Source organism: Myripristis murdjan, chromosome 16 (assembly GCF_902150065.1).
Source record: "Myripristis murdjan chromosome 16, fMyrMur1.1, whole genome shotgun sequence".
NCBI lineage: Eukaryota > Metazoa > Chordata > Actinopteri > Holocentriformes > Holocentridae > Myripristis > Myripristis murdjan.
Genome location: NC_043995.1, coordinates 1190001 through 1216968, shown reverse-complemented (window position 1 = coordinate 1216968; position 26968 = coordinate 1190001). Strand labels below are relative to the sequence as shown.

The 26968-nt window shown below is 40.0% G+C and overlaps 1 protein-coding gene across 2 annotated transcripts in view; it reads left to right on the top strand.

Moving 5' to 3' along the window:
• dyrk1b (dual-specificity tyrosine-(Y)-phosphorylation regulated kinase 1B) overlaps window positions 1-26968 on the top strand; it is a 118212-nt gene that overhangs the window by 61139 nt on the left and 30105 nt on the right. The window contains exon 1 of one of the 2 annotated variants that reach the window (XM_030071609.1): window positions 2992-5202. The exons of the other annotated variant lie outside the window; for it this stretch is intronic. Coding sequence (XP_029927469.1) covers window positions 5097-5202 — 106 coding nt within the window. The 5' untranslated portion in view covers window positions 2992-5096. Of the gene's footprint in view, window positions 1-2991; window positions 5203-26968 lie in introns of those variants that run through there. 2 annotated transcript variants of the gene reach the window in all.

Below are 26968 nucleotides of genomic sequence, written 5' to 3'. Positions count from 1 at the left end.
AATTTTCATTGAGAGGTGGAAACTATTGAGCATGTGTTTGTTGATTGTTTTCACGGTACTTCGTTTGATTTATAGAATAACTTTTTTTTTTTTTTAAACTGACAAAGTTATGACACTAAGAAAGAATGATATAATACTCATTTTTAACAGTCCCAATTTCTCTGCAGATCAAACTTACGTAATTAACTTGATAAATGTCTTAAATAGTCTATCAATGAAATTATATGGCTATTTTTATTTTTAAAGATACTGATATTAAAAGATATTTAACTGCTATTGAAAACTTAAAGCTCAAAAGTTAGGAATTGGCAAAAACTGAAATAATTTAGACATTTCAAATTTACTCCAGTTGTTCAGCAGACACTGGAGTTTTGTATTTTTGTTTTCTCTTTCTTTTCCCACCTTTTCTTTGTTTGTTGTTTGTTTGTTGATTTATTTTTTTTATATTTTTTAAACTCTAATGTACATTTACAGCTATTTTAATGACATAAAACTGTGTGGAATATGTATACTCCATGTTTTGAATGTGTACAGAGCTATGTGGCTAATGCTAATCCCAAGCTACCTCGAATGTACTTAAGCATGAAACCAAGCTAATGCTGACAAGAATAATAAATTTAGACTATGTTGTTAAACTTCTCTTAACATGCCATATAGTCATTGTGTACAATGAGGTTTTGTGTTTTGACGATCTTTGCGGAACATGTTATAAATGGTGCTATAATGTGGCCCCTACTGTACTGAAAACTGAATATAATGTAAGTCAAAAGACCCCATTTTTTATAGTATCCTAAAAAAAAAAAAAAAAAAAAAAGTACCATATTTTATGGCTCATTTTGGTTGGGGGGCATGGGGTCAAATAAATTGGCGTATATTTGCTCTATGTTATATTACTGAAAATATGGCTCATTATGATGTATAACTTGACAAGACCCCATGCTTTTTATAGCATCTTTAAAAATATGTGGCATATGGTCAAAAAATTCTTTCTTTTGGTCAAATGATTGATCATATGTTCACTTAATATGACATCATTTACCACAGATGAAAAAACATTAATTATGGGGACCAAACATGTGATGTCACCAATTGTGGACACCTGTATCTATTTAACCTTTTGATGAATCTTATTTGTTGTGACACTCTGATGAAGGCGGTAATGCAGAAACATGTTGGTGGGTGATGGAAATAAATCATATATTATGTATGGAGAGAAGTGTGCAGCCTTCTTACATTTGATGACATGATTTTGAACCAGTGGTTAGCACCTTGTTTGGGTGTGCGCTCTGACTGAACTAATTCCAATTTAGGCCAGTTCTTTTTGCAAACATACTATGATACAGACTTGTGCAGGACTCATATTATTGTGACGACCTCATCTTTGCACTGTAGGTAATTACATTAGGCAGTTTGTGCAGGAACTTTTATTTTACACATTATTAACAATCACAATTTTGCAATGGAATAAAATCAGACAACCTCTGCAATTATTACAAATCCTTTGATTTTGCCATGCATCACTTGTGTTGATGGGTTACTATGAAACAGAGGCAAAGTGTATCTGAAACACACACATTAAAAATGTCTCCATGTAGAGTGAATTACGATTTAGGGTGATATTTTTGCTTTAAATGAGAACAAAATGTCCACTGATTTATGAGTGTGTGCGCGTGTGAGTTGAGCTGTTCCCAGGCAGCCTTGTGCCTGATTTAGCCGGAACGGTCGGATAGCAACAGGAACAACTTTTAGCGTTGGTTGGTTTGTGACGCGAAGTCACTCATCTCAGCTGTGGAATGTCACTCTATGGGCATGTGCTTGTAGAAGCCCTTTCCCTCTGTCTCCATTGTCCGTCTATATCTCTTTCTCTTTCCTTCTCTCCCCTTTCTGCCTATCTCTCTCCCTCCCCCCTCTCCTTCTCTACCTGGCATCTTCAAACTATTTCCGCGTCACTCCTGCCTCGCACCGTTTGAAGAGACACGGGGAAACAAGCCGACCGCCCCGCCCACAGACCCAGCTGCTGGCCAATCGCAGCAATGGACGGGACTCGATCTGGCCAATCGCATCACAGCTGCCATGGCGTTGGATAGCAACAGAGCCTAAGAGGGCGCGTGCTGGTAGAGGAGAGGGCTGAATGTGCGCGCGCTTTAGCACAGAAAAGTTGAAATGATTTTGAAGGACTGGAGGAACAAAATGAGCCCAGCTGTATTAAAGGGTCACAGAAATCCAGCCTAGGTGTTCCTTCATCTAAGTTCATCTCTCTGAATACAGAATCTGTTTCAACTGACTTGCTATAACCTCTCAGACATCATTATTTATACTCTAGCTCTGTCAGATTCAGCAACTTCTTGATGTCCATTAACACTGATTTTGACTGGGCGAGTCAAACAGTTTCATGCTGATTTTCTGTGGGTAGTATAGTTTTAGTAAGGGGTATCCTATTTATTTACACATCCTATTTATTCACTGAATTCATAGGGTCTCTCTCTCTCTCCCTCTCTCAGGTCCCGAATAATGCTGCATTTACTGCCCAACACTTGTAAACCTTTAGAAAACATTTGTATGTGTATCAGTGTTGGCTGTGGAGTGCTATACATAGGAACTGACGTGTTTTAGAAATCAGTTGTCCGCGTGTATATGGTCATCTGTATATAAAAGTTTTGGTATAGAAAATAGATTAATAGTTTAAGTAAAAAGGTGTCTATTTATGTGTATATATAAAGTTCCAGTATATATATCCTGCTGTTACTATAAATGGACAGGAAAGGAGCGCCCTGCTTGGACCGGGCTACTACGGCCAGGGGGAAGTTCACTGCCCCTCTAACTGACATACATTCTGTTCATAACAGTATTAGCGACAAATCGCCCTGCTTATGGGTTGGGGATGTTAACATTTGTTTAGGTTTTGCACATGCCCTGTCGTTACCCGGTGTGTTTATTTGGCTTGCAGAAAAGCGTGCGAAGGTGCGTTAGATAGCCGCAGCTTCGACCCCCGGCCACGGGGACATGGTACAGTCCGCATCGCAGGGTGGGGAGCCGAGGTGGAGCCGGGCAGAGACTCTGAATAACGGGGAATTACCGACAGGGAAACGGGCGAGAAACATGAGCTGACGTCGCCCTTGCGAAGGTTTCCACCTCGGGAGGATTAAAATAGAAAGGCCAAAATATCCTGAAAAAGGAAAAGAAAATAAAGAAGGAGAGAGATAGAGAGGGAGAGAGGACAACAGAAGAGGCGGAGGAAACGAGGTTGTCAAAAGAAAGCGCGTCTTGCAGCGATCCAACTTGGACGCTCACAGGGAGGCGTCTGTCAGCAAGCTCAGGAACTTCACTGGATTTAATTTCTTTTGAAAGCAGGCTCGTATTTGTTGTTTTAAACGTCGTTTGGTGGTTTAAGTTTTGTAGGATTATTTCAAAGGGCACTGACTGCTTCTCGGACGGAGTTGGTAAACAGGACGAAGTGTCAGAGTTGGAAAGTGGAATACCGTTGTCGTGCAACACCGCATCACTGGCACACGGGAAAACATCCAGCAAAACAATAGGTTGAGATATGGGATCTGAGTTCACCACAGTGATGATGTACTGTATCTGCTTGTAAAGACAGGGACGTCACTCTGCTTCTGCATACAGGCGCGTTGGCCAGCCAATGTGGATATCCAGCCTGAGGAACTATTTATTGGTACTCCTGGAAACTACTCAGTGTTAAAGCAACACTTTGGCCAGGAATATTTTTTTTCACGTGTGTCTGCCGTGTCCCTGGTCTATGACAGGGAGACATTTTGTATTGTCTGTCGAGAGTATTAGGTTATTCTCAGGCTTCTTTTCAGCCTCCCCACCCCATCGCAGAAGCCAGCAGTTAGCGAGGGTGAGCAACTTCTGTAGGCGTGGAAGGAGAGCTGAATAACAGACCCCCCCACACACACACACGCAAACACTGTGAAGCTTACGCTATAGAGGGTCTGTGACATTGGCCGGCTGTGTGTGTCAGTGGATTAATCTGAGAGATAACATCACTCTACTCTGCCCTACTCTGTCCAGTGCCCAGTTACCCCAGAAAGCGTCAGTAATTGGATCTATTTTTAGTGTTAGGGATGGGGTAAAGGGAGGCGGCTGGAAACTCTAACCCCCCTCCACCTCCTCCTCTTTCATCCCCTCCACCACCCTGCCTCACCCAGCCCTCTTGACAGCATGCTACACTAGCCTGGTCAGCAATGAGAGGTTACTGGAACAACTGGATAAGTTGGATGAGCTATGCCTGCTGAAACAATTCAGATAGGCTCTGATGTGATTAGGAACACTAAATGTGCTGGATTCTACTAGTTGAGGCTACCCTGGAAATATCAATCCTATTCTGGAGTTCACAGGAGTTGTGAAGAACTATTTTTTTTTTTTTTTTTTTTAAAGCCTCCAGGACTAGCTACCATGTAGTTTTAGTTAAGTGTGCTCTGGCCTAGTTGAACCTACCCTGTACAAGTAGAGCCTATGACTTTCTCATTTGGACATTAAGCTCATGCTCCTTGTCAGAGCACCTACTAGTTACTCTACGCGAATACTTGTTTGGCCAACCTTGGACTACCTAATTATCAGTCACCAGCGATCTGGAGTTGTAGAGGCCTCCAGCACCTAGAAACAATGCCCGAAAGTGTAGAAACAACTTAAGAGAGAAGCTAACTTAACGAACCAAATATTCTATCACACCCACTCCCATGCCCACAGAGAGACAAAATATATATAGAAACAGAGATCTATATCTATAGTGTTATATCGCAGAATAAGACAGAGTTTAAATCCTCTATATTTTTACTGCAGAGAGACAGACAAGCTGCCTGTATGCCAGTTGGTTGCCTTAGAAACCACAGTAATAAAACAAAACAAAACACAAAAGCCAGAGGAGACGGTGCCTTTTGATCGGTCGGTTGGTTTCCCACCACTTAAAGATTTAGCAGTTTGTTTTGGATGTAAATTGTCAAATTGAACTCTGGGATTGAAAACGCTACGGCACGCCTGATGATCCCTACCTGACTCCCTAGCTTTCACCCGTTACGCAGCCTTCTTGATTGATAGTAATTCCCTGCTGGATCGATCTATTGCGAAGCATTTCCATGGTGATCACATCATCATCAGTGGAGGAGAAGACCGCGCCCTCCAGCAGGATGGTCCAATCAGAACCCTGGATCACCTCTGCCCTGCTTCGCAAGAACAACAAGAGTCAGTACACTCACTCACACACACACACTAACACTGTACACACAACACACATGCAGGCAGCACCATCTTGAACAGAAAGTGAAAACTCCTCCCTCTTCCTCATATCACTTCTCAGCTGTGTGTGTGTATGTTATGGTGGCATGTTACAATGCTAAATGGTGTGTGTGTGTGTGTTTTAACAGTGTAGTGTGTCAGTGTGTGCATGTTACATTGGTGTTTGTATGCCATTGCATTACATTGGCAGTGTGTTAATATGCTACAGTGGCAATTTATATTGTTAAGGTGTGTGTGTGTGTGTTTTATCAGTATGTTATAGTGGTGGTGTTTGTTTGTGTGTTATGATGGTGGTGTGTTTCAGTTTGATTTGGAGGTGTGTGTGAGTGTGTTGTGACAATGTGTGTCAGTATGTTACAGTAGCAGTGTGCATTGGTTGTGATTATGTGTGTGTGTGTGTGTGTGTGTGTGTGTGTGTGTGTGTGTGTGTGTCAGTATGTTACAATGGCATTTTGTGTCAGTGTGTTACTGTGGCTTTGTGTGTGTTAGAGCGGGAGTTCTCAAACTTTTTCATGCAAGGACCCACAAGTAGAGCTGCTATTTGTCTTGTGACCCATCACATATTTTGCGAAGTTGTTCAAACAAAATAGTTAAGCTTTCAGTGCGCTTGCATCCATCATTACAGTGAAACCAAATGATCCCTCAATATTTGAAGAGTGTCTTTGCCTCTCCAGTTGTATTTCTTTCCATAAGCAATGTTTGTTTGTTTTTCTGTTTTATTTTGTTTGTTTTTTTCTTCAGATAATCGAGCTAATCTAACTATAAATGGAGAAATCTCTGTGTGTATTTGTGTCTGTGGCTTGATTATCTCCACGACCATATGTTCTATCGACTTCAAACATGGCAGGTGTGTTGCTGGGGACCCTGCACCGTGCAGTGTCAAGTTTGAGTATTTATGGTTCAAAACCAGCGAAAATCCATTTAATGTTAACATTATGTTGGCGGACTGTGAAAGGCGGAACTCAAATGTAAGTGCTGTGCAGCACCTGGACAGTGTACAGCGCGCACATGCTACAGTTGTTATCCGGGTGGAGAAGTGAACTCCAGCACATACACTGTATGTTTATGCGTGGTGCTGCCATGAGAGTAACATAGTGGTGTTTTCCTGATGTTACATTATTGCTGTTTTTTCAGAAATGGAATTTGTCTGTTTTTGCAGATAAATGTAAAACATACCATATGTGCACATTAATACAGTTATTATTACTTGTCAAACATTAGAATATCATTTGAATATGTTCAACTGAAAAGTATTGACATGGAAATATTAAGGTTTAAACATAAAAAAAAAAAAATTAATTAAAACAGGCTACAAAACTGTTACAAACATTTCATTATGCTTCTTATGTGTTGTCTTATTGAGTATATTATATTTATTGCTGTTAAAAAGCCAATCGGTTGCTTTGGGTTTTAAAAGTGTGTCCATGTTGTCAGCTAGCAAAGAAGTTGGTACCATTAATCGTTGTCACTTTGACAGGACATGGTGGTCAGGAGCTTAAGTGAGGTCTGTTGGGATGTAGACATTGTGCCACCTGTCATTATAGGCCTACATTCCATGTTCTGGGCAGTTCTATTTGCCTTTATTGAGAGAAGAATGTATTTATGTCACATTCCCATGATCCACCTGTCTACACGCTGTGACCCACAGTTTGAAAATCACCATGTTAGAGCATGGGACAGGGTTAGAATTGTGCTACTGAAGCTGTTATAGGATAAGTCTGTATGTGTGTGAGATGTGGGGAAGGGTTAAGTGTTGACTAGGGTTGCAATATTCCAGGAATTTTCAAAGTTGGAAACTCTCCATGGGAATTAATGGGAATATATTGGAATTAACAGGAATTTACAGGAATAATCTGGAAATTTGCAAAATTGCATGTTAGCCTATAAGCGGGAACTTAATGTAGTTGAAGAAAAACCATCTTGCAGTATAACCCTGGTTAAAACAACCAGATTTAATGCAAATTCAGTTGAATTTCTGCCCTGCACTGTGCGTTCCTCAAACCCATGCACAGATCATTTCTAGAATCCTAAACACTGCAGCAGGATGACTGAGGCCACACGACTCGGCCTACATTTTAGCCCACAGATGACATCCAGTCAAGACGGTTTTGATGATGTGACTGGGGTAAATATATTTGACCTATGGTATTAAAGTTTAACTGGAAAAAATAAGTCAAAAAGTGTTTACACAGTAGCTATTTAAGAGGCTATCTATCATGGTGCTAGCGAGCTCCACTGTGATGCTGGTTCTTCTGCCTCCTGCTAGCCAGTTTTCATACAAATACAGTTATCATACAAGAATGTAGGTTATAGTTTGATTTAGCTGCTGACTGAGGAGTGTTCATCTATTCATTGAGCCTATTTCTATTCATTTATCCACCATCAATCTTGAAGGACTAAGAAAAAAAAATCTACTCAAAATAAGTCAAAGTCAAAAATGTCATTAGTTTGCACACATATCTTCTTATGACAAAACAAAATTTCCGGAATTCCCCAGCTGAGCTTCCCGTGGAAAGTTTCCGGAATGCTTCCGGAAATTTACCAGAAATTTTCCAGCGCTTTGCAACCCTAGTGTTGACGTTGTCTTTGCAGTAGCAATGCTGCAGCTGAAATTGAAGCCTCAAGAGAAGGTATTAGAGATTGTAATATTGTTATTAACTTTTTGTAACAGACGCAAAGTGTGTTTTGCATATTGATCACAGCAAAATAGCTTTTGACAAAAATGACCTTGTCTGGCTTTGAAAGTTTGGGTGTGCTCCAGTTAGGACTGACTTAATAGCTTAATAGCTTGTGTCTACTAGCAGTCAAGCAGTATAGATTTTTTAGAGTCAATTATTAGTAGTCCAGCAGACCTGTAACCGATACTCAGGGCCGAAATTCACCTGCAGGAAATTCCAAATTTGCAATGTCAAAATGTGCAGTATCAGAAACACCAGTGCAAACTCTGCTTTAAATTAACAAATATGTAAAACAAATGTTTAATTAATATTATTATATCAGTAAAAAAAAATGCAAAAAATAAAATACAAGAACATTTCATAAAAAATTACAACAGAAAATTAGAAATCACCTGTAATTTTAAAAAATGCAAGAAAACCATATTTCTAATTAATAAAATTATATATTTAAAGGTCAGATCAGTGATGCAGCATCAGATTTCTTGTATTTAAATGCTTGTGAAAGGGTTCTGAATGCAGCATCACACCTTACACAAGCATTTAATTCCAGCCAAACTGATACAAAAATTGGAACCCATTTTTGTCTTTCTGTAAAACTGAATTTAATAGTAATCCAGTGAAAAGGGAAATGAATTGAAAATCGTAACTACATCACCCTCAGGAAACAATGCCCCACCCACTTATTTTTGTTCTGCTGTCTTTCAGGTGACTGGTTTTGATATTGTCCATGAAAATCAAAATTGCGATACAGATTATTGAAAAACTTAGAATATTGACCCCAGTAATCAGCTGGGGCCGATACTAGATTGATCTTTAGTGTTTACTTGCTGGGTCGACTGCTTTGTTCATCATATTTCTAGATCGGAAAGAGTGGGATTCAGATCCACAACAGTTCCTTTGGACAAATTTTACCTGGGAAACTTGAGTAGAGAAAATCTGAATCAGTGCAGTGGTAACCCTTGAAATTAATTTCTAGCTTATTTATCTTGGCTTGATCAATGACAGTATTATGCCAGAAACTCTGCCCTTATCTAACCAGAAATAGAGAAATCTGTCTGTAAACTATCGTCAGTGGTGACATCTTAGAAATGTGTCAGTGTTAGATTATAGCGCTTTCTAGACTGACATGACAAGGTTTGTCAACAAAGGATAATGTTTGCATGATAAGTAATATTTTCACTTGAAAAAGCTATTATGATGATGTGATTTTTTGCTGGGCAGTTCCTTCTGTTTGGATATTGCACTTGGCTATATTGCAATTTTGGTAATATCTTGATTAATTGTTCAGCCCTAAACTCAAGTCAACGGCACTAGCCATTGAGACATAGGAAACAAATTGGTTGTGGATTATTAATTAGAACCAAACTGCAGCTTTATATTTGGTGACAGTAAAAAGTGGGTGAGGTTAGATTTCAGACTGGAAGTTTTTTGTTGAAGGTTGTTATTCAGCTGTAGGGTCAAGAAGCTTCACCCTTAAGACTAAGCATGTCTTTATTTATCTGCTTATAATTCTCTCATCGTACTACTGATGGTTCAGGTAAGGTGACTTTTTCTTGGATTACCCTTTTCCCACAATGTCACTATTATTTACCGTACAAATATGTGGTGCATGATCATGATTTATTGCAGGTTATATTGCTTTTCTTTAGTCTAACCCGACCTCATGTTTAATGTCATGTGAACCATGTCTTTCACATTGTGTGACAAAGCCAGTAATGACTGTAGTTTCTTGTGATAAAAAAGAGTTTGCAGTGTCATCCATGGCTTGTGTAAATATGGGGGGTGGATAGCTCGCAAAAACTATAGGGGCAAACACAATCACAAAGAGAGGCAAGGAATATACTATATTTGTAATGCATTTCTGATAAAATCCACAAAGGACACTTTTAAGACACTTGTTCATGTTTGCCTACCAGATTGAAATTACAAATGTCTGTAAAACGTTTTTTTTTTTTGTTTTTTTTTTTGAGCTATCCACATATTGACAATGTTTGAAATTTGCTTTATGAATGCTGTGTTATTTTCCCAAAAATAAATAACCCTTTTGGGTTAAAATTTCAAAAAGAATATTTTGCCAAATAGGCTGTCACATCTTTGATGCTCAGTATCAAAGGACTGCAGGTTCCCAGGGTCCTGAGAGGCACATTAATAACAATGTGAGAACTGAGAACAAGAACCACCATTGTAACCTCTAAAATGACATTGTCCCTAATAATTCTCATTTCTTCCCAAGAATAGTTTTAACACATCATTCTCTGCCAATGCAATTTCCACCAACATAAGTTTGGTTTACTAGCAGTGATTTTTTTTCTATTTTCAGATGTAAACATTGACTCACTTAAGGCTTTAAATAGTTCCACACCCCTTGACATTTACATGTGGACTTGGGGTTATCACTGTGGTACACTACGGTTACTGGGGATCATCCAAGCCATAACACCGTCATCCCTTCCACCAATGGTGATCATACAGATGGGTGGCAAATGAAAGGAAAAACAAGTAAAGTGTCTTTGATGTTGGGACACCATGACCCACCAGAGCAGCTTCAGTGCTTCTTAGCATAGATTCTTCAAAAATAAAATCCTCAAGAATAGAGTTCCATCTTTCCAGTAGAGAGATGGAACTCTATTCTTCCAAATGATATTCCCTCATTTGGTGTAATGAAGATGGTGTTGAAAAGGCCAAAAAATAAATAAATAAATAAATCTGTTGTGCAGCTGGGTTGAGATGTGGTGACTGAGAAGGTCATAGTGGATGATTTCTATCATTTTAATCTTCATCAAACCATTCAGTGAGCCCTCAGGCTTGTGCCCTGTGGATGGGAGTGTTGTCATCCTGGAAGGGACCACTCCCATCAGGATACAAATGTGTCATAGGATAAAGGTGATGATGCAGAATAACTTTGTACTGATCTGCAGTGAGCCTTCCCTCTAAGGGGGCAAGTGGTAAATGCCCCAAACAGTATAACAGAGCCACTGGACCCCACACTGTAGGGGTCCAGCATTCAGGCCTGTAGTGTTCTCTTGGTGGACTATGTACAGTATCTTTAGGAAGAAAGGTGTTCCATCCGTCCAGTGGAGTTTCAGAGACTTGGACAATCTAAGACAAGGCACACTGAAGCTGTTTTGGTGGCTTGTGGTGGCTCAAAACCTTACCTAGATACTTTGGTTTGTTGGTTTATGAGATGAATCTGTCAGCCATCTGTGGAATCAATGGAGACAGTAGGTTACATGAGCAAGATTATACTGGTGGTTGTGTGTCTGTCTTTCTAACCTTTTGCCCCTAGTTCTACTGAGGGCGCTACGTTCTGGTGATCTTGTGATTCAAATTGGATAATTTCTTGAATAATTTCTAGAAATTAGAGAAGAGTGTGATTTATACCTATGTATACACTATCCTCTACACAAAGTACACTGCAGAAGGCTCCCTTCTGTGCTGTACAATATGGGATGTTTCTGACTCCAGTGCACACTGGAGCTGATTAAAGAAAGGGTGGGGGTACATTTGATCAAAGCACATTCTTGCTAAAAATGACAATATGAGTATTCCTTTAACTTAGTTTTGGCAAGTTATTCTGCCAACCTTTGACCTTAAGACCCAGCTTTGTTTCTGCTAGGAAAGACCTGTCCACTATCAGCACTTCCTGCTGTGCCTTTGTGTTTGTGTGTGTGGTGGTGGTATTGTTTGTGTGGAGGGCAGTGATGAGAGAATGGGAGTGGAGTAAAAGTTGTTAAAAGTGGAATATGCCAAAAGGTTTGGAAATTTCAGGGAATTTGTTCCTAATGTTTTTCAGCACATGTTTGCTTTTTGGCTGGTGGTAATTTCTGTCACTAGGATGAATAACCCAAATGAAAAGAAAAAAACAACAACTCCATTATCATGGAAGTTAAGTGCTGTTAAGTGCTGAAATGTCATTGTGGATTGTGGAATAGTAATGGAGCGTTGGATGGATACATAACAGTCATCTCATAAACAGGACTGCCCATTGGTAAATGTAACCTTTGGACTTTCCAGAAACGCTGCATGGCCTTGATTTCGTGTGTGTGTGTGTGTGTGTGTGTGTGTGTGTGTGTGTGAGAAAGAGAGAGAGAGGGGGACAGAGAGAGGGACAGAGAAAGGGGGAGGGGGGGCAGAGGGACAGAGATGAAGTGTCATGTGATGTCAAACTGATCTTTGTTCTTGCGCTGTCCTGTCGTCCTGTCTTGCTGTCTCTGCAATCTGCACTAACAATGAGTATGTATCCATTCAGAATACGTGGGGACAGAGGTAAGAGGTTAAGGGTGAAGACTGGATACAGTAAAACAGTCAGAGCCAGCGGGCCCACTAGGCAGGTCAGTCACAGTGCCAAGTGCCCAGCCTTCCTCAATGTAGGCCGCATAATGATCAGATTTTTAAAATTTATTTATTTGTTGTTGTTTTTTTGTTACCCCTTTGAAATCTTAATTAGCAATAAATGACCTGAAATTGAGCAAAAAAGTGTAAAAAGTTAAAAAAAAAAAAAAGAAAAGAAAAGAAAAAAAAGAAAAGAAAAGAAAATTACCAAAAATTGGCAAAATATTAGTAAAAAAAAAAATAAATAACCAAAAAAGCCAGCCCATAGCCAATATTGAAAAAAGTATTTATTTTTTGGACTTACATTGATCTAGCAACATGCAAGGGCCCCCAAATGTATTTTTGCCCTGGGCACCCAAATGTCTCAGGGCAGCACTGAAAACAATACACATTCCATGGCTTGTAGTTTTTGCTTTTCCTGTTTCTGATCAACTTTTCTATTTTGATCCGTTGCAGTTCATGTAAAGATAGCTGAATTTAAACCCAGCTACTGACTGCATGGCTCTCTAGACCGTTAGTGGAATTCACCTGTATGGTCCTTTCTTATCTGTGGTTTGATGTTGGAGTCAGAGCGGCTGATTGGGTGATGGTCCCATGCTGGTTTAACTGTCTTGTCTCTGCACCGGGTAGAAGACGAACCTCCCTGTTTATCTTTGTTTCAAATGCTATGTTAAAAAATGGTATGCCAAGGATGTACAACCAGTCACATTGTTGAAACAACAGTTGACCCCGATCGAAGATAAATTAACCAAGTAACAGTTTGTATGGTTCGTTTAAAAAAATTAGGATTCATAATTGATGGGTTCTGGGTGTATATATGCATCTTTGGCACTCCAGAACATTGTCAAGTGGGCACAGACCTTTCACCCTTGGCTACGAGTGAATTTAGTACCCAGTTCATGAATATAAGATAAGATTACTGTGTGTATCATCCTAGAAATACAGTAATATTTAAAACAGTTGTCCAGGTTGTGAGGTATTATATCATCCAGCCCCGTGACTGTGGAGAGAAAGAACAAAGGAAGGGCGAATAAAGAGAACTGTATAGACTTTGGTCCTCAGGTCTACTGTATATACGCCTGTGTGTATGTCCCTCTCCCTGTATAGCAAGTAGTAACTCAGGTGATATGATGTTTTGTTTTGTTTTGTTTTGTTTTGTTTTGTTTTTAACACAGATTGTTGGTAGAGCCAGAGACTAAAATAAAACATGATCAAGAGGGAATCTTGTGGATCTATCAGGTAATAATAGCCTGTTACTGGATGCATTGCAGCCGAATGTCTTACTGCATGCTGTACTGACTCCATGCTACAGGAAATCCAATCCTGCTCAGTGAACATGTGTTTGATGCTCAGGATCACAAATATACTAATAAGTCAAAATTTCAGTGGTGTGCACATCCCTTTTTTGAGCCTCTGTGAGCTACTCTTACCTACAAAACTGCTCTGTGCATCCTTGCCAGAGGTTTATGAACACGCAATAAGTCTTGATATCCACTTTTTTCATGTAATTGCAATTATTAGTGAAAGTATTATCAGGTAATTTCTTGCTGGCACAAAGTTACTATACAGAAGTTTCCTGCAGAAGCTACCGACCTGACCTACTCTCCAATTCAAAATTGAAAGTAACATTGAAAATCACAAGACTATTTCCTGTTTATATGTTCAACGCAGGTAGCAAGCAGCACTAATTAAGTAACATTAATTTCAACCAATCTATATAAAATTAAAATGTCTTAACAGCTGTCAACTCCAACTATGGATGTGACCTTGTGATTCCTATGATCCAGATTTCTGTAGTATTTCAAATGAATGTTGAAATTGTTCATCTTTAAGTGGCTTAGTTAACTTCTCGTCCATTTTTTCTTTGCAAGGAGGGACTAGATTTCACAGTGTAAAATTACATCAGTATGAAAACAAGGAAACATCAGCATCTGATTGACTGTTGATAGTTGATGACTGTGAAAAATCAGTCCTCTCCAAGACTTATGTGCATCTGCTGCGTAAAGTTGTGCCATTTGAAATTGATGGTGTCCAGTGCTCTGCAGACAGCCAAATGGTTTCAGGTCTTACTGCAGTCTGAAACTCATATGGTAGTATTTTTGCTGCTTCTGAAATCATTTTGTGACAGTTGTCTTGATAGACTCTATCGTGGAAAAATGCACAGTCTTTAGTCGAGAACTGATCAGTGTGATAGTAAATGATGGAAAAACATAACACTTAACTCAAATTATTCTTTACACTACACAGCACTGAAGGTGGAAGTGAAATGAAAGTTTGATACATTCTGAAATTTGATATTTTCCAAGCTAATTTCAACTGCTTTCCTCAGACAGTGAAGATGCTATTGACAGCTAGCCTGGATCCAGCCCTTGTGAATCCCCAAGGCCACATTTTTGCATTACCTTTGATTCCTGAGGTCTGGAACTGATCTCATTCCCAGGGGTAGATGTGATCAGATTTTGTGCAGTCGTGAAGAGTTGTGATGTTTCCAACACTTGCTGCTTTTAGGAAAACGAATGTGTATGACTTTGTTCCGGTGATGGAATACTGTAATGAAGAAAGTTTGAGGTCTCTGAAAGTTCATTTTCATATCTTAGTAGAATAAATGGAAACCAATAGCTGGATAAAAGGGAGGAAAAATGATATCAGAGTTCTAAAATACAAATGCTTGCTTTGGAAAAGATTAGCAGAAAGTTAACTATATACATTTTGTAGATATTATGCTAAAAATGCAAAGTCACTGGCATTGTCCTTTTGGCATCACCATTGCCAATTTGTTATGTTAATCTGTGGCCTGAAGCGGGCACACTTTAGTGATCGGGCCACCCTTCTCCTGTAAAGGCAGTTCCACTGGTAAAATTCAACTACAGTTTACATGCAAGAAAGCAGTGGCTTTTGGCAATAGTGTCATTTTTTCATTACCTGTGTTTGAAGAACACACATGAAATAGATCGTGCACACAAGGTAATGACTGCTCGAGGAAAGATTTGGAGATTTTTGCAGTGGTGCAGACCACTGAGTTGTGAACCTCCTGTCAATTGCTCATGTGCCTCTGTAGGTGTCACTTTTTGTCTTAGCTCTGCTTTCAGTTTGCTTCTACCCATTACCCATTCACCAGCAAACTGGTAGCCGCAGTACCAGTGTTACCACATTTTAACATTGTACAAGGCTTGTACGTGTTTGACTGCTAAGTCAGTGCCCAACTTTTTCTTGTACCAAATGAATGAACTTTTGAGTTTGCCAGATGAGTTTGTCCTGTTGTGCTGTCCTAAGCAGGGCTTTCTAACCTTTTTCCTGTTCCAGACCCAGTTTGTTTTCATTAAGATGCAGAGCGTAGTTTTAAGTGATTTTGCCCTAGAGATCCTGATAAGAAAAGATATTTTGGCTTGTATTAATTATTATATCGTTTGTATGTCATATTTGAACACTGACAGATCGCTTCAAAGTTCCAAGATTAAAAAAACATTGTTAAAATAATCACTCACATATTTTTTCTATCATAGCAATATTTATTGAATTATAGTAAAAAAACTATTCCTTACTGTGCTGAGGACAACCCTAGAACACCATCAGTTCACATCAATATCAAGCCTTCTACCAATGTCACTATCACTCGTGGATTGTTTTCTCACTCCTTTTAGTGAACGGGATTTTTAAAGCATACACTGCATATCTGCTTCATCTGGGCGAACCAATATGGCGACTGACCCACTTCCGGAGGCCTCAGTAGGCAGTCTATTATTACATTATCCATCCAGAGTATATTATACATAGATGGTTTGGACCTCTTGGTGTTTTCGGTTCTGGAGATGTTAGGTGTGGTATGCATGCATGTAATAATCTAAGATCCAGCCACAGAGCAAGTAGTCTCATCCAAGTAACAAAAAGCAACTTGTGTTGTGATTTACATGCAGGGACATCAAAGGCTTGGCTCAGAACCTTTGGGGTGAACCAACCAATTACTGCATCTATTCTGCTGTGCTATCATAGAGAGACTGTACTGAGACATTACGCTCTAGCACCACTGCCTGCTTCAGAAACCTGGCATCTTCTCAAAGAGTCGCAAAGTCACCGACTGTGCACATCAGTTAGATCCCAATCCTCATCACAGAGTATCTGCTTCTTATTCTGTCATTTATTTATATAAACTGGTTGTATGGTGTATGAGTGTGATGTATTTTTATCTTAAGTTGCTGTCTATTCACACGGACTGCATTTGTTTGGTGTTACTGCCTTAATGTCCAAGACAACTTTCCATTATCATACCTGAACTCCAACACCGTTATCACATTATTAGGGTCTGACGGACAACATTCATACAGAGATGTTAAAGGGTTTTCAGTGTAGGGATGCACAGGTGGTCATTTGAGAGGGTCCCAGGAAAATTGGCTACTTTGCCAGAGTGGGAATTATCTTTCATTTGGAAGCTTTAGTTCATTTTGCCTGTTCACCGAAACGATTCGTTCACTGATTCAGTCACTTGTTCGTTCAGTGGTCCTGCATGAGAGCTGCATCGCTCCTGAACAACAAGTCATTCAGTGAGCAAGTAACCCAACTAAACACACAGACACTGGAACTGCGCCTCAGTGTAATAAGCCTTCATTGTCTCGTTCACTGAACAGGACTGATCCAGTGAAGGAGGCTGATTCAAATCAAAGCAACTCAGCTACCTTATCTTTCAGTTCAGTCCCAGCTGTGTTGAAAAGACATGAAAAACTGCTGCCTCACACAAACTTTGAAGTTATTCTGAGATAGTCCAATATGTGAATTGTGGGATACATTTGTTTGCATTAAAAAATACACTTGACTTGCATGCTGTATTCATGCACCTTTCTGGGCATTGGGTTGAAAAGGAAACTTAACTGGGTGTTTGGGTAGGCTTGTTGTTTGATTCCAAAATGCCCCGGTGTGTTGTATGTTCAGTGGCAGCTGTGGCCTCGCCAGCTGAGTCGGCTCTGTTTTAAAATCATCCAGTCCCATCCAGTGAAGGAGAGAAAAGGTGCTGCTTTAGTGTTACCAGAGAAAATCAAGGGTTAGTCTGTTTACTGCATCTTTTTTCTTTTTTTTTTGGATTTGAATGTGTTAGGGATGCAGGATGCCCAGCATTCAGCATCACTGTACTTAAAACAATCTGTTTGCCCCCTACTCTTTTTCTTTGTTTTCTCCTTCTTCTTTGGTATTGGCATAAGTACTGATGACATGCTGCTACAGAGATGTTATGAATATGAGATGACTATACTGTTGCACAGGTATGGTGTCGATTAGAAATATAAGATTGTGGTTTTATCGACTGCTATGATGATGTTGCTCCACTGTTTTAATGTGATGATAGATGAGAAAATACATTGAGGCAAGGAAGATTGGCAAAATGACCATAAGCAGGGATCAGCACTGGCCTTGGAACAAAATAATTTGATAACATTTTGGCCTGTAGCAAGCACAGAATTGTAACAGGAGTGTACTGTTGGGCATATTTGGTGAACTAGGTAATCTACAGTGTTTCAAAATGCTGTTTATGTGCTGCACTCTAAGGCAGTGATGCACAGAGCAACTTTTGGCCAACTCTGATGGGCACCTCCCATGGACTTGACCCAAAGAGCATTGTTGCTTTCATCAAATGCAACTTTTTGTGGCCAGGAAGCATTTGGATTTAACCCTGCATTTTGCTGTGTTGCCTGTTGCCAGGAGCATTCCCCTCTCCCTCGGCCATAACGTCGCTTGGTGCATTAGCACCACATTGGACGGAGAGCTGCAACTGCAAGAGATGGCAAAAACTGGACTGCTGGCAAAGGTAGAGAAACATTGATGGAGAGAAGTGACCGAAAATGGTGAGGGCAAGAGAAAAGGGGAGCAAGAAATGGATGAATTAAAAAGGAAATGCAGGAAAAGAGCAAAGAGGTGCAAGAATGCAGGAACAGTGATAAAGGAAGGAAGGAGTTTGGAGAAAAGGGTGGAGTGGGGAGAGAGAGAGAGTTTGATAGTAGGGGCTTGGTTGCTGGGAGACCAAAGGTGTTATAGACTGGCTCTTGAGAGGTACAGAGATTATTGGAGGCCAGTTGCTGAGAAAGAGCGAAGTATCTAACTAGTACTGTAGTCTGGTTGAGGGGAGGCTGTTTGCTGAGAGAGAGAAAGAGTGATAGAGAGAGGTAGAAGGAGAAGGGGAGAGCCAGGCTGGTTGCTGAGACAGCATTGGGTTTATTTATAGAGTGCTGGCCAGCCAGCCCTTGGATACCAGCAACCAATCAGCTGACAGAGAGGGAGGGGTCCCTGACCAATGGCGGCGCAAGAAGGGGAGTGTCAGAGTGAGGAAGTGCTGTGAGTGCCTCTCAGCCTCTTAAAGAGACAGCAACACGTTCTTCAGTGCCGGGCAGATATACTCTCTCTCTCTCTCTCTCTCTCTCTCTCTCTCTCTCTCTCTCTCCCTCTCTCCCCCCCATCTCCCTCTCTTTCTTTCTCTAGGTCTCTCTGCCTCTCTCTCGAGCAGTGTCATGTCTGTGAGCTGGGCAGAACTCAGTGCCTCATAACAACAGTCTTCTCATACACAGTGACAGAGTGACGAGACTATTCCACTCACCATTCCTGCTCACACAGTAGAAACGCAGTCCAATCCACACTTTAGACCTGGGCTTTTCAAACTTTTTTCATGTTCTGGACCCACCAAGTTGATTTTCAGGTGGCTGCAGACCCCCATTTTTGCCAATAAAGGGACCTTTACATCAAGAGATACGTATTACATGCCTGTGAAAGCTATGAGATGCCTTTCACAAGCACTTAAACATAAGAAATACACACACACACACACACATATGTATATATATGATTCACACACACACACACACACACACACACACACATATCTAAAGCACTGTGAATCAACTTTGTATGAAATGTCCTATATAAATAAAGCTGCCATGCCTCAGCTTTCCTAAAAATGACATGAATGTGCAAAGCTTGTTAGCATGAAGTGTTTTTGGGCCTTATGAAATCCATTTTATTTTTCCCAAATTTCTTTTTTTTTCCATTTTATTTTTTGGGTATAGAGATTTTATGCATTTTTTACATTTTTAATGCAGGGCATTTTGTCTATAAACTACAATGATAGCTACAGAGTAGCCTCCAAATAAAAGTGCAGGAATCTGCAGGAGGTGCAGGAAGTTCAAGAATTTGGATATGGTTAAAAATTATTTATAACCATAAATAAGAGTGCACTTTGCAAAATAAATCAGAATATTCAAGTTCTTCAAAAACCTGATAAGTAGACCTTACTGACTTTTGCCAGATGCTTTGAATTTTTCTTTAAATAGTGCTAGGTACAGCTAACTTTATGTTGAATTTAGCATGGTCTGTACCTGTATTTTTTGTATTCCAGTGAATGTGTGTTGACAGAATTTAACAAAATAATGGTTGCCCCGATCCAAACAATTATTAGGCTCTGCTCTGCCTTTAATTGAATTGTTAGTGCTGTGTTTGTCAGATTTTTCAAAGTTGTTGGCTTATTGTTTGCTGAACACTTGGACAGGTTTCTCTCCCGCGTGTATTTTAAGTGTGTGTACAGTGTGCTGTCCACACTGCTGCTCTCCTGCAAAGGAAGGCACAAAAAGCAACCGGGTTTCTACCATGGAGAGAAACCAGTGGTCTGTGTATAAGTTTGATCTGTATCTCAATCTTTATTATGACTTGCCTTGATGCTCACATGACTGTATGTTTACATTTGATAAGGTATTTCACACACTTCCTTGTTATCATAGAGTCGTGGTTCTGTGATTCTATGTTTTCCACATGGCAGAGTCATAGGGGCTTACTTGTTTTGCTGTCAAAGGTTATTGTGAAGATTTGCTCTAAATCTCAGTGTAAATGTAGTTTGTGTAAGTGTATGGGCTAATTGTTGCTTTTTTTGTAAACTGTAAAAAGTGGTACCTATTCAGCTGTTGAAGAGAAGCCTGCTACAGATGTGCACGAGCTGCTTCCCTGAGTGTCGTGCACTTGTGGCTGGCCTAGTAGTGATAATGGCAGAACTTTTGGGTAAATTGTTCTTTAAAGTATTTACAAGGACATAAAATGAAGTGACGCCAGCCATGACAGAAACAGTAGTATGCAAGAGTCTATAAACAAACCAGTGGCAGTGGTTTTTAAATTGATTCAGGTGCCAGCATCACCGGTGAGATTGGCTTTGAATATTGATATACTGCTGAAGACTCGGCTCTCCTGCATGATGGCATTGGCAAACATTTTGAAGCATTCTGGTCCCTCAAACTGTCACAGTCCACACTGTCAGGGCTCCCTAGCAAACCCTAAACCCCTCACCCTACCTCACGCGTGGACACACACATAACACTGTATAGATAATCTACATTCTTGTGAATGTTAACATAGACACTGGTAAAAGCTTTTCACATTGTCAGATTAGTCTTAGTTTGCTCATTAGCCATTACCACCTGTACTAATGCTGCCACAATGTAGTAGTTCTTCAGCTGGGAATGTAGGAATGTCTACGTGTGTGTTTATACTCTTGTTATACATTGTTAAACTGCCTTCCATATGAGGGCCTCTACTAAGTGTGTCATGTGAGTCAGCCCTGTGTTGTATAATTGGCCTATAATGCAGATCAACAGGTCATGTCCCCTCTGCATGAGATTTTTCAAGTTTCAGCTGAACTCAAAGCTTAACCACACTGTTTTAGTTACCTAACCTTAACCTTAGGCCAAACCCTAACCTTAAAGCAACTGCAAGGAACTTTCATTATGTGTTGATTTTGGTGGCCCCTTGTGGACAAAAGCAGTAGTGCTTCATGGAGTGCAGACTGCATTTCCCATGAGCACCACCGCCTCGTAATGTAAGGATTTTGATCCTGGCCTTGTCTTGAAAGCGAATGAAAGAAAGATGCCATCATAGCATGTGAGAAGGGACACTTCTGTTTACACTCTGCACCATGGCTGACTGCAGCAAATTTAATTCAATTCAATTTTATTTGTATAGCATCAAATCATAACAGAAGTTATCTCAAGGTGCTTCACAGAAACCCGTGCACAGGGCGACAGTAGCAAGGAAAAAACCCTTTTAACAGGGTCCAAAATGTCAAGGGTCATCTGCCTCGACTAGAAGGGTGGAGAGAGAGAGAGTGAGAGAGAGAAGGAGAGAGAGAGAGAGAAGGAGAGAGAGAGGGAGAGAGAGAAGGAGAGAGAGAGAGTGGGAGAGAGAGAGAGAGAGAGAAGGAGAGAGAGAGAAGGAGAGAGAGAGGGAGAGGCACAAATCACTAAAAAAAGATACCAACACAACAAATACAACACCTGCAGTAAGGCTATTTCATTCATCAGAGGAAGCAGGAAAAAAACAGTGATGTGTTTGGATCAGGGGCTAGCTAGCTCTGATGCCAGCGCAGCATTAGCTGACCTGGTGACAGGCATTTAGAATAACTTTGTTGAAATAGGCAGTTTTTTTGGTCTTGCTTTCTGTAGGTTTCTGTAGGTGATGTAGGTTAATATGAGGCGACAGAATTAAATTGAGTCATAACTAGTTAAATCTCCTTGCAGTTGCTTCAACAAGACTTTTATTTAGCTTACCCTAAAACCTAACCCAAACCAACTTGCTTTTCTTTCCTGATTTAATCTGAAAGCACCATACCAGTGATTTTAAATATTTGGTCAGTTTATGACAATTTCCATACATTTTACATTACAACAAACCAGTTTTTCAAATCTTGTGGGGATACTATGTCACAACATATTCTCAACATATAATCAAAATCCATTGATTTTTTTCCCCTTAAATATTCCCACTCCCCTTTAATGTTCTGCTTCTGTGGCTAACAAAGTCGTTACCATTCATAAACCACAGTGAAGTATATACATTTTGTAGATATACTAAACATGAATGATCTTTTAAAATAGTTCTGAAAAGCTCTAACTATTGATGACCTGGCTTTGGAAATGGTGTGAAAAGCACTGCAGATTTTGTAACCCATTTACAATACATGGAAACAAAAGTTGATCTCAGATGGGTTACTCCATTGACCCCATTGCCTAAGTCCTTGTCGCAGCATCATTCTCAAAAAATTGTCCTAGATATGTGGGAATTTCTCATCTTGTTAAAGCATTCAGGAAATATGCATAACCTTTCATGGCATGCTTGCCTCAGTGAAAATTTGCAACTCCTGCTTTGTCATTGGTAACATGTAGGCAGCATTCAGATGAGTGGTTTTGCTCCCTGTAAATGTCTTGTTGAAATGAATCTACTGAATCTACAACTGTATGTACTGAAAGTCACAAGCCCTGGTCATTTAGATTACATTGTGCTAGTAATGAATATAGAGTTATTCATTTGTTCACACAGCAGCCTGCTCCTAGAACCTAAGACAGTGATGACTTGAGACGGCTTAGAGAATTTTAAATTCAACTTTGACTTGTGGTATACTGACTTGAAAAGACATGTAGTGTATTATGATAGCCTGGTATTGCATTGCTAATTCATGTATCTGATTGTTTGGATATATTTCTGTTATGCGTTGTTCCAGCTACCATGCAGCTATAGTGGAGGAAAGTGAAGGTATGCAGGGCTCAAAATTCAGTCAGGGAGTGGGCAACTGAATCGTGTTTTTGGTGGTTTCTGTCACTCATTATTTTGGCTTCTATTGTGGATATATTAAGTGCACTGGTGAAAGAAGGCCAATACAGTTTGGTATTCCATACCTCTAAGAGATTCAGTGCCAGTATGCAGATCCAGGAACAGGAAAGGAGCTGCCTGCTGAAAGTCCACTCCACTCAACTTGAGCACACATAGAACCAATATGATCACATTTTCATCAAGAAAACACATCTACTAGGTCAACACAGTCAGCAGCTAGGCCAGGACTTTTCACATTTTTTCATGCTCTGGACTCCCAAGTTGACTCTCATTCTGTCCTTGAGCCCCACTTGAAGTGATTTGGGCCTCATGACCCTGATATGAAAAGCTATTTTGGTTTGTGCTGATTATGGAATTGTATGGGTGCCATACTTCAAATAAATTCAAATTGGTGAGATTAAAACATAAACATATATAGCCCAGCCAATATATAGGTCGGCCAATATCGGCCTATCACAGATAACTCAGTATGAGTGAATGTTATCCTGTATGCCACCGATGTGAAAATGTTTTTATAGAACATAATGCAGAAAAAGATGCTTTGGTTTTATGTGTTTGTGTATGTGCGTGTGTGCAATCTATAGTTATTTGTAATTATTAAATAAAGTTTATTTGACATCAGTCCACTGATGTAATTTTGGACAATCAAGTTTGTTGTTAAACTGTAAAATATCCTGTCACTATTTCATATCTTTATCAAAAGTGTTTGATAACCACATTCGAGGGATCACTTCAAAACAAAATGTGTGTTCATTTATATATCAGCAGATATATTTATCAGACTTTTTTTACTGCCCAGTATTGGTATTGGCATCAGCCCCCAAAATCAGCTTTTAATCCTACTCCTTTACTCAGTGACTACTGATCTGATGCAGGACTTTTCACATTATTTTCATGTTCTGAACCGCAGTGGACTTTTAATACACCATGGACCCCATACATAATGAGCAAAAAAGGAAAGAAAATGGCCATATTAGCAAAAAATACTTTAAAAACGTTACAACAAAACTGCACTTTAGAATGATTAAAATGACATTTAAACATCAGATCAGTGATACCATGTGTCACTTTTCTTGTGTTTAAATTCTGAAGACAATATCTGGGCAAAAGCACTTCAAATGGGGGTCTACAGCTCATTGAAAGCCTACTTTGGGGTCCAGAACAAGAAAACCCCAGCTCTTGACACTTAAATCCTTCTATGTTTTTGTTGGAGAAATAGAAAGGAATGAAAGTATATACACTTTATGGAATGACTATACACTCTTTCTTATATTATATTTCAGGACACATGACTGAGAGTTGATCAGTTTCATTCAGAAGTGCCTCATAATTTTAATATATACCTATACAAATCTATGCAATTTATTTAGCTATTTATTTATTTATTAAACTTCGATTTATGTTTACTCTACAAGAAATAGCAATACAGCCAAAAAAAAAAAAAAAAAAAAATCACTACAAGCATATAGCACAATTTTGTCTAATGTGGCCTGCGCTGCCACACCCACCCTTGAGTAAATGATAAGTAAGGTTTTGGCCACCGACCTGAACCAGAAGAGTTGCTGCATGCTAGCACTGGGCAAAGGCTTTAGCCAGAACTCCTCCAAGACTGGTAGGTAGGTGTGTTGTCTGACACTGCTAGTAGCCGGTTATGTTAATTTAGACAGCCACCCACACAAGCAACTGTCTCTTAGGCCTAGATCAGACTACAGCAGTTTTCCTAACCGATTTTTAAATCGGTTGCATGACGCACATCAGGAGAATTTTCACAGATGTTCGTCTCCCTAATCTCAAACATGCACACACTACAAGATTTGAAAATAGCGGCACATCACACACTACAGGAAATGATTAAGATTATCGCGCTAGAGGGAGCAATACACCACCCCACCAACGCTCTCTCGCTCTCTGTACAGTTACATGTATTGAAAGTGGATTGCAGTTTAATAGGACAGATAGGACAGTTCAGGTCATTAAAAAACATTCTGATTAGTAGCAGATGGGTTGCGGGTGGATGAAAAAAGTTCTCACTTGAGTTTATTAAATACTTGCAGTGATCCTCCGCAGCAGAAATGATAAGTCTCCCCATGAAGAGAGAGGCTGTGCGTATTTATGGCCAGCCTTGTGTTCATGCCTTGTGCTTCACTTCTGCTACAGTGCTAAACAGGCCTTCAGCATTATTTGTGAGAGTGATTTTGCAATTAGAGTTTCCTCCAGGTTTGATTTTCAGCCTTGGCGTTACTGTGATGTTGAAGACATTTATTGGTCAAGCATTTGAATTTACTGGCCGAAGATCACCATGGTGGATCTTTTGTTCAGAGCAAGGAGCAACACGTTTTCATTCCCAGGTTGTATCCCACAGCTTGGTCATGTCACTCATCTGATACCGACACTAAAGACACTCTTCAGCATTAGGATTAGATTTAAGCAACAAAACCATTTGGTTAAGGTTCGGGAAAGGTTAGTTTAGACAACAGACCCGAGACTGCACACGGACTTGGTCACACACGAAGGGTCTTGCTGGACACAGGAATCAAACTCGTCTCATACGTCAAAGTCGTGTGTCTTACATGCCTGCCATCCACCCCAAGCAGCTCTCTTCATGGACTTTCTCACTCTTCATTCTACGTCACCATCCTCTGTGTCTCATACTGAAGCCAAAGGGTGCCTTTGGCTTCTAATGGCTGCTTTTTGCATCAGTATCAGACGCCAAAGGGCGGGACTGTGCTGTGGTATTTGACGCTCTGGGGATGAGAGTGGACTGTAAGGAGATGAAGTTTTTCAGCAGTGTTATACACATACTGTTAATGAGCTTTACTGACTGATTGACTGGGTGGTTTCCAGACTGACTGGTTTACTCACTGGCTGATGGGCTTACTGACAAGTTGACTATTTTACTGACTGAGTTTTTTGACGTAACATTGTCCCTTTAAATTTTCAGTTCCAGTTTACTTAGAGCCCTTAATCACAGTTACAGATCAAGGTAAACCTTATTGTCCCCAAGGGGCAATTTGTTTCACAGACAGCAGTAAAAACAAAGAAATACAGTATAACACAAACGCCAAGTCACACACAGACAATAACACAACAAAAGTTACATTCAGGTCTGGACATCAACATTTTGGCTCACCAGCCACTGTGGCTAGTGACTTTGGAAACCTGTTAGCCACAGTTCACCATTTTCACCAGCCAAAATCCCTGGCCAACATACTTAGGAAGATACAGGTTGATGGTCAACCTGCTGGGCATTGCTGCCTGACGCACCTCCACCGGTGCCAACAAAAAAGTAATGAGAGGTAACTGGAGACTGTAATGGCATGCATTTGTTTGGGGACTACATTTTATTTGAACAAGAAACCATTATAGGCCTATCTATACAATATTCATAAATTGTTTGTGCACGTGTGTGTGTGTGTGTGTGTGTGTGTGTGTGTGTGTGTGTGTCAGATTGGTTGTGACAAACGAAAGGCTTTTTGCCTTGTCTGTGCCATAAATCTGCCAATCACTGCAGTAGGCTTCAAGATTTGTTTTTCTGGATTATATCCTATAGCCACTGATGACCTGACTGCCACTTTTCATTGAAATGCCTGCTCTTCTTCTCTCCTCTTGAGCTTCATTTGTTTTAGTTTTAATTTTGTCATAGTCTTACTTTATTTTTCTCTACTGTTTGTCTGTGCATTGGATGCCCTACTGTACTGAATTGATGTTTGCTTGTTGGTGTATAAAAATCTTATATGTGCATTGCTTTGAGCATCTGCCAAATGTGAATTGTAATTGCAGTTTTAATTGTAAATTGAAGTAAATGGCATGACAAACAGTCATGATAAGGTTAGGGCTCAGCTTAAGGTTAAGGTTAGATGACCGAAACAGTGTTTTTAAGGTTAGGGAAACATTTTGATCATGGTGACAATGAAAACACTCATGATTTATTTATCAATGTGCCCCTTCCCCTGCAAGTGACCAACGAATACCCCTTCTACACTGGCTTAAAACCGTACCACAATGTAGGACTCTAGCTCAGTGTAAACAGTTCAACCTGGCATTTCGCTCCGCTATTGAAAACCTAATCTGTGACCTGCGTA